General features: G+C 39.9%; 1 protein-coding gene across 1 annotated transcript; it reads left to right on the forward strand.

The window, feature by feature from the left end:
• Positions 1 to 6,032: 6,032 nt before the first annotated feature.
• LOC308309969 (leucine-rich repeat LGI family member 2-like) lies at positions 6,033 to 10,571 on the forward strand (the record flags this gene model as incomplete). The annotated part of the gene is made up of 8 exons (XM_080755979.1): positions 6,033 to 6,214; positions 6,439 to 6,510; positions 6,724 to 6,795; positions 6,924 to 6,995; positions 7,103 to 7,174; positions 7,982 to 8,151; positions 9,218 to 9,382; positions 9,716 to 10,571. The coding sequence occupies 8 exons, from the start codon at positions 6,033 to 6,035 to the stop codon at positions 10,552 to 10,554; spliced, it is 1,644 nt and encodes a 547-aa protein (XP_080612105.1). The 3' UTR covers positions 10,555 to 10,571.
• Between the last annotated feature and the right edge of the window lie 5,744 nt (positions 10,572 to 16,315).

The raw sequence follows: 16,315 nt of genomic DNA on the forward strand, positions 1-16,315 counted from the left end.
TTAGATGTGGGATTTGTTTCAGTCATCATTTAGCTTGTTCCAGTATCCAACCCAGGGTCAAAGCCTAAAATAATCGTGCAAATGGGAACTGTTTGGTTGTTAAATAATTTACTTTAAATAATTGACTAAATTCACATGGTATTGATGAATTAGCCTATTTTATGTTATAACAAATCAGTTATTTAATATCTCCCCGTGTAAAAGAGACAAGTGTTGTTTCTGGACAGGGCCCCAAATTCATGGGATATGTGGGGGAGGGGTCATACAAGCAGTTGCTCTCAGGCAGAGGACATATTGAAGTCACATTGATATCAGATTAGGAAATAAACAACCAGGCTGTAGTGTTAATTCTCTTTAAACAAAGATTCATGTCATTATCTATTATGTTATTATATACATTATATTATATATATTATATATGCCACTTAAAACAATAATAAATAAAAGTTGTTATCTGACAGAGTTTTGTTGAAACCTTGTGAAAGCTTAGTACTATCTATCATGAATGGAAAGCTGAACTGTGTCACCTGCATCCAAATATAGATCATGTCAAAACAGACACTATAAGCACTGTTTAAAATACAATACTTGTAAACCTATGTAATTGTATACCTACACTGGATATTGTTACAAACTATTGGGGAAATTTCACAACAGACAACTGAATCTTTCATGTCGATGAGAACAGAGCTGCTCAAGCATAATCATGTACCTTCTCTATCCTCATAGTTTGTGTTAACATTCACGTAAGTCTAAATTTTGGTCTGTGTCTTTCTGTGCCCAGTGTGCCGAAATGTGGACACATACAGGTTTAAACGACCTCCACAAATTTAGGTACTGTGGCTATTTAAAAAGGGACACCGCTCACGCAAGCATGTTGAGATCAGTTACTTACAGTGGCTGCATTAAAACAGCAGGTGTTCAATCATGAGCACCATTAATCAAAGGCTGAACAGTCCATGGTAAGTCCTTTTAAACTATCTGTCTCCCTCAAGCAAATGTCAATACAAAGCAGAGTGGCCTACTATAGCAACTGTGATTAATATTGTGGAAAACTGGGAATTTGCACATTGCACATGCACATTGATCATTTTTGCAATATATCAGTTGTGCTGCAAGCATACTAGGTTTATGTTTCTTGAAATATCGTTTCAAGCCTGAGGAATTATGGTTCCCAAACCTTTTTTGCCTGTGACCCAAAAGAGAAAATTGATGGCGCAAAGCGACATCAAATTACGTTATGAGCTTGTATATCTGCTATTTTCACTACATCTTAAACATTTGTTTTCTAAATTATGGAATTGTTTTTTTGTTTTGTTTTTCTCCCTGAAATTACTGGAAAGAAATGAATTTGTTTTTACTTCATGGAAAAGTTTGCTTTTTTAATGCTTTTTGAAAATGTTTTGAAATAATAATAATGAAAAACAAAATGTATAGGAAACAAAAACCCACATATGGGTCCCGACCCACTGTTTGGAAACCAGTGAATTATGTTACTGACTACAGTGCGCTGTGTAACCCTCGGCTGGGAACTGGAGAGGTTTGAGAGTTTGAACACCTGCTGTGAAGCATTTACCAATAGCCAAAGGTTGTACTTCACCAGGTTACTGCCAACAGACACGATTTTCATGATTCAAAATGGAAGAGGACCATCCATATTTGGATTTACAAGTGTCATATCATGTGAGCTAGTTTTGTGAATGGATGTAGGTGATATAAGAGAGTCAGTCCAAAACCACTGGTGTAACCAGCTGTAGTTTTCCAATACTGATAGTTTTCCAAATCTATCCCCCAGAGAGAGAGAGAGAGAGAGAGAGAGAGATTTCTGTACCTCTCTTTGGCCTCTATATCTGCCTCTCAAACTGGATCAAACAGGTTATGGTATAAGGAAGTCCTATTCTTCACTTCATTAAGGCCAGCATCTTCAAATAAAGTTGCAAAGGTTGTAATCCAAGCTGCCATGATGAAGGGAAACATAATGTCCACCTCTGATTGTATGACACTTTTAGCCCCACAATTTACATTGCTTTACTTACTATACTGCAGCAGATCAATAATGGAGCTATTTAGTTTGATCGTTTGACCTGTGTGTGTACTCGATTCTAATTGAGAAGACTGCTCTCTAGTCATTTTTATAATTAGGGGAACGATAATACTATTTTTAAATTAATTATTACCATTTGTGTATAGTTATATTTGTGTACATTATATATCCGGGTACATAGCTATAGTGCATTGTATTAAAGGATGGTAATCAGTAGTTCTTATTATTTTATTCTCTTGAAATATATAGCCATCACATTTGCAAGATGACAGGTCAATGCATGATTAGGAAAAAGGTCTGAAAATACATATATCAGACGTGTACTGTAAAAAGGTTGGATTTTCATATTTATTTTTAACCTTTAGTCCATGCAACGTCCTGATCACATACTGAAAATGTAAAAAATTATATATACTGTGGCATCATTTGGTTTCAGTTTGCATGTGTCATGAGTGATTCAGGGATACATACTATGGACTAAAAACAGCAATGCAAGATGGGGACTTGTCATGAATTATGCCAGCAATGGTAGATATGTATGGCTCCCTTTTGGCAACGGGTATTTTGTTTCACTCATGTTCATACACTACTGGTTCGAAGACAAGGGTCAGCACCTTGTTAGGACTTACTAGAACAACCACCAACCCTATTGTCTAATGTCTATGCAATAGAAGAGGTAGTCATACAACCTTACTAATCATATGCTGAGTTGAGTTGAATTGGGCTATGGTAATTAAGTATAAGAAATGTGCGTGAGTGAGTTTTATGAGTGTTGTCATTTTCTTATAAAATCTGTATTAATATGATATCATGACTTTGACTGCAATATTCATTGTTCAATTATTAAAGTAGCTACATCTATAATCAAACATCCCCTCACTAAACTGCCACACTGAACAAACACACTGAACAAAAAGGAATGTATCTGATATTTATTGTGAATTGACCATTTTAATTAAAGTTACAGAGGCAAATGAAGATACAACTAATACTACACACACACACTTATTTGTGTTTGTGTGCAACAAGATGTTTTCATCTAACCCCCCCTAGTGGGCCATATTGCCCATAGCACCCTGCCTGGCCTTTTTCTTTGGGGGGGGGGGGGGTGTGTACTGTGTAGTGTGTACTGTGTAGCTCTGATCCATAGCTCTCCTGACTTCATTAGAGCTATGCTACTCTCGTCTTGAAATGCAGACCAGCCTCTCGACTATAGCGAAAATAAAAAAATACTCTACTCACCAATACAAAGGCGGCTTTGTGTTATTAGAAAGCCTACTTTCCGCGGTGGACGCACTCTGAGCCCACCACACGTATAAAATGCACTTTTTGGCCAGAAAGGGGTTTTTTTTTCACCGGAAGGAAAAATCTTGTCTATGGGGTTTTCTCTTGGCAATATCGGTATAAGAGGGTGCAGTGGACAAATCCCCATTCTCACAAGGCCGCAAGTGGTGGGACTAATTGCAGGAGGGGACGAGACTGTTTAGGTGCAAGCACTGTCAGACTGGTGTGAGATGAACAACCTCATTCTCAACACCTCCAAGACCAAGGAGCTGATTGTTGACTTCAGGAGGACGAATATTGAGCCTATTCAGCCTATTTACATCAAGGGAGAGGAGGTGGAAAGGGTCTCAGACGTCAGGTTCCTGTGCATGAACATCTCGGACAACATTACCTGGCTGGAAAACAAACAGAAGAATTGTCAACAGAGACTGTATTTTCTGAGAGTTCTGAGGAAAATAGACCTGGCAAGAGAATCTGCTACTGTCCTCGTTGTTCCATTGAGTCAGTGTTCCATTGAGTCAGTGACCTAAGAGGCATCTCTCTTTGGTTTGCCAGCTGCACAGTGGCAGAAAGAAAGTCACTTCAGGGTGTCATAAACACAGCCCAGAGTATCATGGCATGTCCTCTTCCATATGTCTCTGGAGGATCTCTACGAGAGACATTGTAGCAGAAGAGCCAACATAGCATCCTCAGGGACTGATCCCACCCAAGTCATCACCTGCTTGAACTTCTGCCCTCAGGGAGGCGCTATATCATAAAAGCAGGAACAAACAGACAGACATTTTGCTTTTACCCCCAGAGCTGTCCTAGCTCCAAACTCTGACACTTGAACTCTGACACTTTATACCTTATGGACTTATTGTGCAATAGGTTTTTATGTATGCTTATATATATATATATATATATATATATATATATATATATATATATATATATATAGTTATATACATGCCTTTTAATACACTGAGCTGCACAATTTCGTTGTCTTGTACAATGACAATAAATATATTCTGATATTCAGAGATTCTGATAACTTGATGATGATGATGACGATGATGATGCCATGCGCATAGGGGGGAGAGCGGGGTCAGTTGGTGCGGTAGGACGGTTGCACCTCGGACTGGATACAATACAACGCCTTTTCGTCGCATATTTCCGGTGACGTCATTCGATTCCACAGTGCCCGAAAGCCTCGCAGACAAAAAATTATCCATTTCCGCCTAAAATTGACGGAGCTACAGACCCTTTTGTGTTTTTGCACGCTTTAAGTAGCGGAGACTGGAAGAGAGACAGGTCGGTTGACGCGCATTTTACTAATTCCCTCCCTGCACAGAGATTAATTCATTTCAAGTAACCAAACTTTTTTGTGAACAAGATACACTTGTCCTCTCCCATTATCCCGAGTGTTTTTTAATTTTGGTGAAACGAGTCGGATGCAATCGGCAAGCAAAGTGATCTCGCTCTTACTTCCGCATCTTTCGTCCTTGCTCTTGCTTTTGACAGGACGAAAGGTTTTTTTTCTTTGCTTGCCGATTGCGTCCGACTCGTTTCACCAAAATTAAAAAACACTCGGGGTAATGGGAGAGGACAAGTGTATCTTGTTCACAAAAAAGTTTGGTTACTTGAAATTAATTAATCTCTGTGCAGGGAGGGATTAGTAAAATGCGCGTCAACCGACCCTGCTCTCCCCCCTCTATTGTTTGACTATTGTCTGGCATTTTCAGTGCTGTCTTATAAAATGTTGATGTCCTCACAAGTATATAAACGTGTGCGTGTGTTGAAGCCAAAAGTGAGCAGAAATTATAAGTGAAGACGCAATTGTGCCGGAATGACTTGATTGGTATTGAGCACGGAATTTGATGATGTATGATGATACATGTTGATAAGAGCGCCCCTCACTAAACACGCGTGTGATTTTTTGGAATAAGGTTATTCAATAACACTTCTGCTCATGAGATTGCATGGTCACGCTAATAAAGCAAAGGATTATGGGAAGTATGAGGACATGCTCTGCGATGTGCCCAGGATAGCCTAAACTAAATGACTAATGCACTTGGTTGTAGTATTTGATCATATTATATTTTACAACTCGAAATTCATTTTTTATAAACAATACAGTAAATGTAGTTAGCATTTTTCAATTGCACGTGTATATGCTACTATACTCTAATGGCAAAATTGTTTGAACAACCAATGCATTTGGAGAGATTAACAACTAAGGCCTATTAATCAAAGTTCATCCGATGTAGGCTATTCATATGCATAACATAACACGGATGGCATGTTGAACACATGCTAGCCTACTCTCCTATACTTGAAGAACGATGCCCATTCTGAAATCAATGTATCGCTGTCCATGGTTCTGAAATGCTATTTTCAAGCTTGCTGAGACTTTTCGTCTTTCCGCTACGACATCGATATAGCAGATCGACCTATTGAGTCTCAGACTGAATTAAATTCTGTGGCACGCATTGTGTAGCGAGGCTCAATGAGGATACTTTTGCATCGATATTGCCAAACTGAGTGACTTTCATGGAAGATGATGTAGCGATAGCCCTAGTTCCTCCGGAACGCAACTGCAGCACTAACTGCTTGTGTCAGGGATTCCACTGCTGCATTTCATGTAGTCTATGGGGAGGGAGACAGCTCGTATTGACTTCGCTCTCACTTATTAAGCTATTATTATTCATGTTCAATAATCAACATGACATCTACTAAGCATTGGCTATTAAACGGGTTTGCTGTTCTACTGTGCGTTTGTGTAGCAGTTCATGAATCTAAAAGGATTTTCAAATGTCCTTCAGGATGTTCCTGCTCCAAGGAGACTATTATTTGCGTCGGCACCTCGCAAATTCCACGGACCATACCGAATGATATCAATTCATTGTAAGTTGCTAATTACGTTTCTTCAGCAATGGGCTTAAATACAGGCTAACAACTGAAATAGCATTCAAGGTGACAAGCCATTATTTCCATGCTGTTCCTTGGATACCGGTATACGTCACTTCATATTTGGGTGGTATTGTAGGCTGTTTGATTTAGATTTGTACAGTAGGCTATACTTTATGATACATTGTGAAATATGAATATTGTTGTTCCTATTCCAACAGGAGTATAGTAAATGGATCAATTACTGAAATCACAGAGGGAATGTTTGCACTTATGCCATCTCTGCAGTTGCTGTAAGTTGAACTATAGCTACTTAAACGTTAAAGATTTAATTTGACATATGGAATTAATAATCAACTAATCTTCTTGTTTTCATACTTACATACTGTACATGCCTACACAAAGTGTAGTGTAGTGTAATGAATTGTGTGAAAGTATAATAATTTGGCTTTGCTGTGATGCAATATATGCAATGTCATATAGATTTGCTTGTGTGCTTTTCACAGGCTTCTAAATTCAAATTCTTTGACAACAATCCAAGATGATGCATTCTCTGGCCTCCCTCATCTTGAATATTTGTGAGTATTGCTGAAGATTGTATATTTTTTCTTTTTTGGTTGTCAATAAAAGCATTTTTCATCATACTTATGTACTGCCTTTCAAAATTAAAAATGTAATATATTATATTCCTTTAAATTTTTAAAAGATTCATTGAGGGGAACCAGATTGAGGCTGTCACCAAAAATGTATTCCGAGGTCTACGCGATTTGACTCATCTGTAAGTCTTTCTTGTTGTATTTTGTTTAGTCCAAAATAGTGAGAAATGACAAGTAACAAAATGGTATCACTGCATTGTTCTTGTCCACCTATATGTTTCCGTTTTAGGTCTCTTGCCAATAACAAGATGAAGGTTCTGCCAAGGAACCTCTTCTTCGACTTGGATTCCTTGCTAGAACTGTGAGTAAGCAATTGTAATAAAAGCTGTTGGGAGGAGTTTCCACACATCAAGCTGACTCAGGTTGTGCTTGTTTGAAACCTTGTATCCTACAGATATATGGACTTGTATACCGGTAGTTTGACTGTGACACTGTAAAAATTGGACCCATCAATGTTTATCCCCATTAGGGCGTGGCTCCATGGCAATGTCCACCAGTAGGTCCGTCCATCATTTTGGCCCCACACAAGTTATCTCTAAAAGTAGCCTACTGGCTGGATTGCATGGCATGGGATTCACTGTGTGCACCTTCATGTTCCCCAGGAGATATAGCACCCACCCACAAAATGTTCTCTTGCACACCAACAAAGAAATTAAAATAAAATGAATGGAAAGATTGCAATGAAAATGCATTCATGCTTCCTAGCTGGAGGATGACCCCTATACCTATATTAGTGAGCACATGGTCTTTATACTCTAGTGCCTCCCAAAGGCCTAAATGTTCACTCGCACACAAAATATCTATAACACCAATGTTATTTTTTATTGCTGTGATATATTTGCTATGATATTAGCCTTTTTCTTTTGTATTTTTCTTTGTATGAGGATATGCAATTGTGCAAATCAGCATTGCACAAAATAGTAAACTGAATAAAAATCTCCACATTTACTAGTAGCAATTTATGCAGGCATAGTACAGTAGGTGGGAGTTATATTGTCCTTTGTGTTCTGCATTCTCTGTACAAGATGTGATTAATTATTTGCTTTCTCGCAATCAGTACATTTTCAGTGTGTATAAATCATGACCTCTCCTGTCAAATGTGTCATAGGGATCTGCGAGGCAATGTTTTTCAGTGCAACTGTGAGAACAGGTGGCTGATGATGTGGTTGAAGAACACAAACGCCACTGTATCAGATGTCTACTGCACCGGGCCTGGCGAGATGAAGGGCAAGCGGCTAAATGACCTTCCCATTGCTCCGGGCGAGTGTATGTCCACAGGTAAAATGTGCTACAGGAAGCTTTTTAGTCGTAGGGACGTATATATACTATAAATCTAAATACGCCACACAACATCTAAGAAAAACGATGGGGAACAAATAACACTGCATAGCAAATAACACATAATATTCTCAGTTATTTGAGCTATACGAGAGTGCATAAATGGCACCAAATGGTACAGGCTCTTCAATGTTATATTTACTATGATTATTATTATTTAATTTCAATTTTCAGTACACATTATAACATTCTACTCTGCCTCTAATTACTTTTTTTTATTGTAGTAGAGCAGTGTGTTGTATGATAATGATGGCGGGGTTAGGGTTATGATGTCACAAAAATGGTGTATTTTCCATTGGGCAATGGGCCTTTTGACTCAGCTTTCAGGAAGAAACCAAAAATACAGAGGAAAGACATATTTTAATATTCTACATTCTATAATATTCTAACCACACCTGGGGGTCTATTAGAGTAATGTTAGATAGACACATGCAAAACATTAAAGGTACAAAACTCTCGCGGCACAATCTTTAATATCAATGGTAAAACATTCAGCATGACACATACGTTCATTTGATGAGAAAACAAAGATGGAGTGCCACGATTTTTTTCCACCCTAAAACATGATCATCAGGTATTATCATAATTTAAGTGTACAGTATTTGTTAAAATCATGCTTTTATGTGGGCACCCCCACCAGTTCATTAAGTATGCCTGGTTTGCCTGGTGGGTGGTGATGGGTGGTGATCCACCTGAACTGAAGCCGCATCCACGGCTGTAGTTGTATGATAAAGGGGGAGGGGTTAGGGGAAGGGCTGATAGTGTGATGTCACTATATTACTGTTTATTTCATTGGCCCGTTTGACTGTCAAGGGTTCAGGTTTAGGAAGAAACCCTAAATACAAAGTTAATACACCATTTCACATAAAAACGACTACAGGGTGTCTAATGAAGTACTGTCACCTCATAGACACATGAAAAACTGGAAATATACAGAAATTGTGGCACTCCATCTTTAACAATATTTTGCTTGTCTTAAACCTTGCTGCATTTGCCTGTCTCACAGATTTTGTCCGTCGTCAGTCAATTCCTGTCCAGTCGATGTCAGCAGACATCTTCTCCCATAAAGAAGACATCTATGTAGCAATGGCTGCCCCCAATACCAACAGCTGTGTGGTCATGGAATGGGATCACATTGAACTGAATTTCAGGCCTTTTGATAACATTACAGGTATAACAAACCCCATATTATAATGTTAGTTTAAGGTTCATATTGTCATTATTGTTAATAAGTTTGTTCGTCATTTTAATTCTAAAATCATTTTAAATAATGAATTTAATTCATCCATATTCTGGCAGACATTTACATTCGGTGGTAAAAGAAGATCTACAAGCTCATAATATGTGGCAAGGTGACGTGTTGTGTGAGCTTGTAGATTTGAACGAAAACAGGAGGGGCCGGTTATAGACCCTGGGGGACGTATGTAGGGTTTCAGTGGCTAAGACTTGTTTCATGGATTTTAAGCATTACGACTTACTGTAAACGACAATCATTTTGCTACAGGGAAGTCTGTTGTTGGATGCAAGTCAGTCCTGATTGAAGACCATGTCTTGATAATCGTCACTCAGCTCTTCGGTGGCTCACATATCTACAAGTTTGATGACCAACAGAACAAATTCTCCAAATTTCAAACCATTGAGGTCTTCAACATCTCCAAGCCGAATGACATTGAGGTTTTCCAAATGGATGGTGACTGGTACTTTGTGATAGTAGACAGCTCTAAGGCAGGCATTTCTACATTGTACAAATGGATGCACCAACCAGACCAGAACGAAACTGGTTTCTACTCTTACCAATACCTCCACGAGTGGTTCCGGGATACAGATGCTGAGTACATTGAAATGGATGGTAAGTCCCACCTCATCATAACCAGTCGCTCCCAGGCACCTGTTATCTACCTGTGGAACAAAAGCACCCTTAAGTTCATGCTTCACAGTGAAATCCCAAATGTTGAGGACGTAGTGGCAGTCAAAGCTTTTCAGATCGAAGGTGAACTGTATCTGGCCATGACCTGCTACATCGGTGACTCCAAAGTTCTCAAGTGGACCAGCAAGCAGTTTTCGGAGGTCCAAGCCCTGCCATCTCGTGGAGCAATGATCCTCCAACCTTTCACTTTCACGGGCACTAGGCACTACCTAGCTCTGGGCAGTGATTATTCTTTCACACAAATCTATCTCTGGGACTCTGACACCAAAACCTTTGGCAAGTTTAAGGACATTTATGTGCAGTCACCACGGTCATTTACTGTAGTGAACACTGACCGAAGGAATTTCATCTTCTCCTCCAGCTTCAAGGGCAAATCAATGGTTTTTGAACATATCATTGTAGACCTTAGCTTATAATACCCAGCAACATAATGTAAGACCTCTCTCTACTCTTGGTAACTGTATCTGTTCAGCAACTGATAGGTTTATGAGAAAGACATCACGACTACTGTATATCATACTTAAATGCCATAAAATGTAGCTTACTTAATCTAAGACACATATCTTAGCAATGCCTATGCATCTCCCATGATTATGATGTTATAGTTTATAATCATGGTGGTATAGTTAATTAAGTGCAACGATAAGCCAAGAGTATAGGCATCATATTTTTTCGCTAGTTTGAAACCAAAGGACAATGCAATAGAAATCAAAGGCAATATTTGCAATGTAACCTGCATGCTAATTATTTTGTGACATAATTGAGATTAACTGAAAAGTAGCCAACAACAAATATGACATCTAACAAATATGAAATCACACTAGAAAGTTCTGTTCTTAACCCATTTTGGCCTGAAGCCAATTCTAAAAACGTCTTCTAAATCCTGACCTAAATTTTCTGGAAAAAAAGTCAAATATTTATATAGCAGCATCAATCAAACTTTTGTAATTTTTCAAATACTGTACATACTGTACAGAACCCCAAAATGGGTTCGGCCTGAAGGGGTAAAACACCAAAAGGGGTTCCCGCCCAGAATGGGTTGGGGCAAGAACACTTTGTTAGAGGTTTCTTTCCCAAAAATAATCTCCCCATTTACCGTACTTACATTGTATGGCAAAACTGCTCTGGACGCTTTCTTATTTGCGTTCATTTGTGGCATAAAAGAGAGCCTTTAGAGTACCGGTACTAACCACAAATACAATTGAATGAAAATCAACATTAATTACTGACTGAACAGCAAGAAATGTATCTTAAGCTTTCTTACTGTATAGACCGAGTGCCTGATTAAGTGCAAGACAGAATGTCATATATTATTATTTATGTACTCTGGATTCCTATGCAAAATGTGTACTCTGAATTGTTTTGTATGCTGTTATGCCATCTGAAATGCCTTGTAGCACTAGCACCACAGCTGTGTTGTCTTAAAATATCACATTTAGCTTTATTTGTAAATGTCTTTTTCATTTTTTCATTTGTGTACAACCAATGGAGTTTAAAATGAATTTGACCGGTAATAGTCCCATCAATATTAGTTTTCTCAACTTCATATCTCTGCTCTTAAAAGCAACGGTTGGTTCTTCATAATGGATGTATCTTTCCTGTCAACTGCTGGGTTGTGTGCTACATTCATGACTAATAATAAATATATATACGTTTGACCTATTGTACTTTGTTTTCACGGTGTGCTGCAATTTAGACATAACATATTTTAGTTTCGTCAGGAAAAATCTTATTTTCCCTTGAGCAGTATAAGACTGATTGTACTCATCATCTCCCAGGTTTCAAGGTTCATTTTATGTGTAATTTACATATATATTGCACATCATACTCAGGACCAGCAGTGTACAATAAAATAACTATAATTCAAATCACAAAATCCTAAAGTGTAGTGAAATTAAAACTGAGAAGCATGTTGAAAACATTAGCATTCAGAGATGGCAGTATGAAATATAGCACAGCAATGCAGAACAGTGAAAGTACATTTATTGAGTTCATCAGTCTAACAGCCACTGGCTCCAGCCCTGAATCGCTAGACATGCACGCATTAAGAGAAAATATGTGAAACAAAATTCAGGGACCATTCAGGCTGAGTGTCAGGCTAGCCCCCGGGTATAGAAGAAGCTGCATTTAAGCTTTTCGTGTCAGTTTTGTCCTCCATAATGTGGGCCACACTAGTTGCACCTGCTGACGTAGATGGAAAACTGTTGTGGGTGATCTTCTGCAGCCTCTGTCTGCAGCGCCTTCTTGTCAGCAGAGCAGTCCTCATATAACAGGTGGTGAGAGAGAGTACTCTACACCAGCTCAGTGGCCTTGTGGTTAAAGTTTCCGCCCTGGGACTGGCCGGTTGGGGTTTGATCCGTGGCCGGGTCATACGAAAGACTCTGAAAAATGAGACCCAATTCCTCCCTGCTTGGCACTCAGCATCAAGGGTGGGATTGGGGGTAAGTACAGGTACCTGCGACACTTAGGCCCCTTTTCCACCGGTTGGTTCCCAGTGGGAACCGGTTCAGTTCTTTTTGGTTTTTAGTCCATGAGCCAGAGCTCCAAAATTGAAACGTTAATTATGAATTGAGTGGGCAAAACCATACCTATATTAGATTGTTATCACCATTAAACTTCCCCAATTGAGTACTTACACGAAGACAATGATTTATTGTATTACTAATTTTACATTTTTTAATATGCAAATGAGGCATTATGTAGGAAAATATGCAAAATAATAAAAAATATGAAAAAGCTACTACTGTGGAAGGGTTATCATGTATTAATTTACTTGTATTGATCCTATAAACAATTTAATATAGGGTATAGTTTGCCCACCAATTTTGGAGCTCTGGCTCATGGACTAAAAAACTAAAAGAACTGAACCGCCAACCGGTGGAAAAGGGGTCATAATGTCATGTCCAGGGGGTGTACTTGTACATCAAGCTGCCTCATGCTACAGAAACAGGAGATAGGCCCATTCTACACCTGTAGAAAGCTGTGGTGTAAAGTAACTATTACATTACATCTCGGATCCAAATAAAAATAGCCGATCTACAAGCACACAATGCGTAGCATCGCGAGGCATTGTGAGCTATTTTCAAAAGACTGTTATACAATTGATAACTTGAAACAGAAACATTCTGCATAATGAGTACTTTCTTACTTTTGGTAGTATATTTTGATACCAATACTTTTGTACTTTTACTCAAGTACATTTTGAATTCCAGACTTTTACTTGTAACAGAATATTTGCAGTATTGACACTTTGAAAATTGTTAGTACTTTTTACACCACCAGCCTCCAGCAGCACTGAGGTATTGAGGTCAACAAACAATACAAACATCCAGACAACCGCCAACGACATTGTGAAATTGTTATAAAAACAATGTATAGCTACCAGCAACAATAGAAAGTTTCGATGACAATATTAACATGTCTCCCATTTAGGCCTGCGGCCGATTCTAAATCCTGACCTAAGTCTTCTGAAAAACTTCAAATATTTATATATCAGCATCAATTTTTTTTTTTTTTTAATACTGTACATACTGTACAGAACCTAAAAATGGGTTCCCGGCCTGAAGGGGTAAAACACCAAAAGGGGAGAAGGTCCTGGGTTCGATTTCCGCTGGGGACGCTGTGGGCACCGGCGGCGTGTTCCCTCCTCCGCGTCATCAGTGCCCATACCCGAGGTGGGGGTTGGCGATAGGGCCTTTCTGTGTGGAGTTTGCATGTTCTCCCTGTGTCCCCTATAGGGTAGATACCCTCACAAAAACATGCCGTAATCCTGGTCTCTAAAACTACCTCCCCCTGGCCAGCCGGGGCGCCTGATGGAGGGGAAAGGAACTGGTCGGAATAACGTGTCCCTTCCAGGTGCTACGTCCGGCCGGGGAAATTCCCCTCTGTCAGGTGAAAAGAAGCAGCTTGGACTCCTCATGCATAGAAGGAGGCATGAGGTCAGTCCGCTGCCCCCCCAGGTTGGCAGAGGAAGTGTAGCGCCCAGGATTACATTAGATAATTGGCACTGGGTGAAAAGAAAACTGGGTTACAAAATCGTGGGATAAAAATTAAATAAATAAAAAAAAATAAAAAAAAGGGGGTTCCCGCCCAGAATGGGTTAACATTCATGAGAATGTGAACACACACACACACACACACACACACACACACACACACGCGCACACAGTCACACAGTCACGCACGCACACACGCTCACACGCAGTCACGCAGTCACACACGCACGCACACACGCTCACACACAGTCACAGTCACACAGTCACGCACGCACGCACACACACACACACACACACACACACACACACACACACACACACACACACACACACACACACACACACACACACACACACACACACACACAAGCACACACACACACACACACACACACACACACACACACACACACACACACACACACACACACACACACACACACACACACACACACACACACACACACACACTTAAACCAGTAAGTTGTCAGCCCAAACCTTATTTAAATAATGCACATTTAAACTTTCAATAATGATTTATTGACTGGTGTAGTAGGCCACATTTTTACATACAAATAAAAAGGTGTGACTTAGTGGCTCTGATTACTTACTCTTGATTATATTGAGTATTCTGACCTCTATATCTTGCATAGCAGTAGCACCACACACCGTGAAACATGAGCGTGTCATAAAATGCTCCAGTGAGTTTCGAATATATAGGCCTGTCAGCACCTGGCTACTGAAACAGAATTTTCTTTTACCTTACTTGAAAGTTGAACATATAATCAGAGGTAATATGCCATAGATGCAGAAATGTTTGTAGTAATAGCCAAATGAATCCTTCTTGGAAACAATTCTACTTGTTCTTGTATATTATTTATGTAGTTGGGGAGGCTTTTATCATCTAATGTGATGAATCTGTTCTCTGCTCTTTCAAACTGACCCTGCAAAATTATATGCCATGCACGTGACCTACCTACCTACCTACCTAGGCTACCTAACTCCAACTCAGCAGTCACGCCCCAGTCAGCACTGACCACAGGAAATCCAAGCTCCATCCACACCCTCTCTGTACACATCCTGGACGAGGGTGGTGCATTCTCTCTCTCTTTCTCTCTCTCTCTCTCAGGCAGGATACAGACTGAGACTGGGCTGCTGCATTTTACAATACTTCAACAGTCCTCTTAAGGACCACGCATGCAATTGATCTGGATTCACACAGAATAGGCAACATTTTATTTATAATGTTTATGAATTTGCAAATGCATTATTACTTGCACAAGCAGAGCGTGCAAGTACTGTAATCGGCTGTGTACCAAGGGACCAAGTATGTATTAGTGGCGTCGCCCCGCGCTCGACCAATCAGGGACCAAAAACAGCGATCGGCTGGGTATGTATGTCGGTACATCCCACCAGCCAATGAGAAAACACTGTTCTCGATGACTAAAGTACGTTTCAAAATTGGTATAAGGTCAGGGGGTATGTATCGGCTGGGTATGTGTCTATGTCGGAGTACTCTACCGGGCAATGAGGGACCATTGACCACTGCTGTATTTCAAACTAGACAGCAGCAGAGATAGCTTTAGGACTCAGAGCAGCAGTCGTTACGTACCAGCAGTGGTGAGCGTGCTCTGCTTCCGCACAAGTAGGCCATACATGGCCTACTTGTGTGCAATGCGCAAGTTGGCAGCTCGACAGAGTGCATTTCTAGTTTTCTTAGCATCACTGCTGACGTACACTGTCTGCGAGACATACAGTGGCTCTTTGAAGTTTGAACACCTGACCCAAATAAATAGGAATTAGTCTTCTGATTTGCGCAATCATGCCAGAATATTCATCTCTGTGCTGTAGTAGACTGTAGAGTGTACAGTGTACAGTGTGTACAGTGTAGACAGTAGGCCTGGCTATACAGTAGTACCTGGCTGTATGCCATGGCATGGTGGTGGTAACACTTCCACAAGTCTTCTAATTTACGAAGATCCCAAACGCATCTCCGAACGAAGGTCTTTTTTTCTCCTCACACACACGGGTAGTCTTTTATTGCTCGCACCAATATTCAAAGGAAACGAGGGCGCTGTTTTTCCTTTATTTTTTGACGATGGGTTCTCAGATTGGCTCACGGGTGACGCGTCTGCCTGAGCGGAAGTGAGGTACTACTAACAGCCTGTTCTCTGTCCCAGCA

Source organism: Protomyctophum bolini, assembly GCF_963924005.1.
Source record: "Protomyctophum bolini genome assembly, chromosome: 3".
Lineage (NCBI taxonomy): Eukaryota > Metazoa > Chordata > Actinopteri > Myctophiformes > Myctophidae > Protomyctophum > Protomyctophum bolini.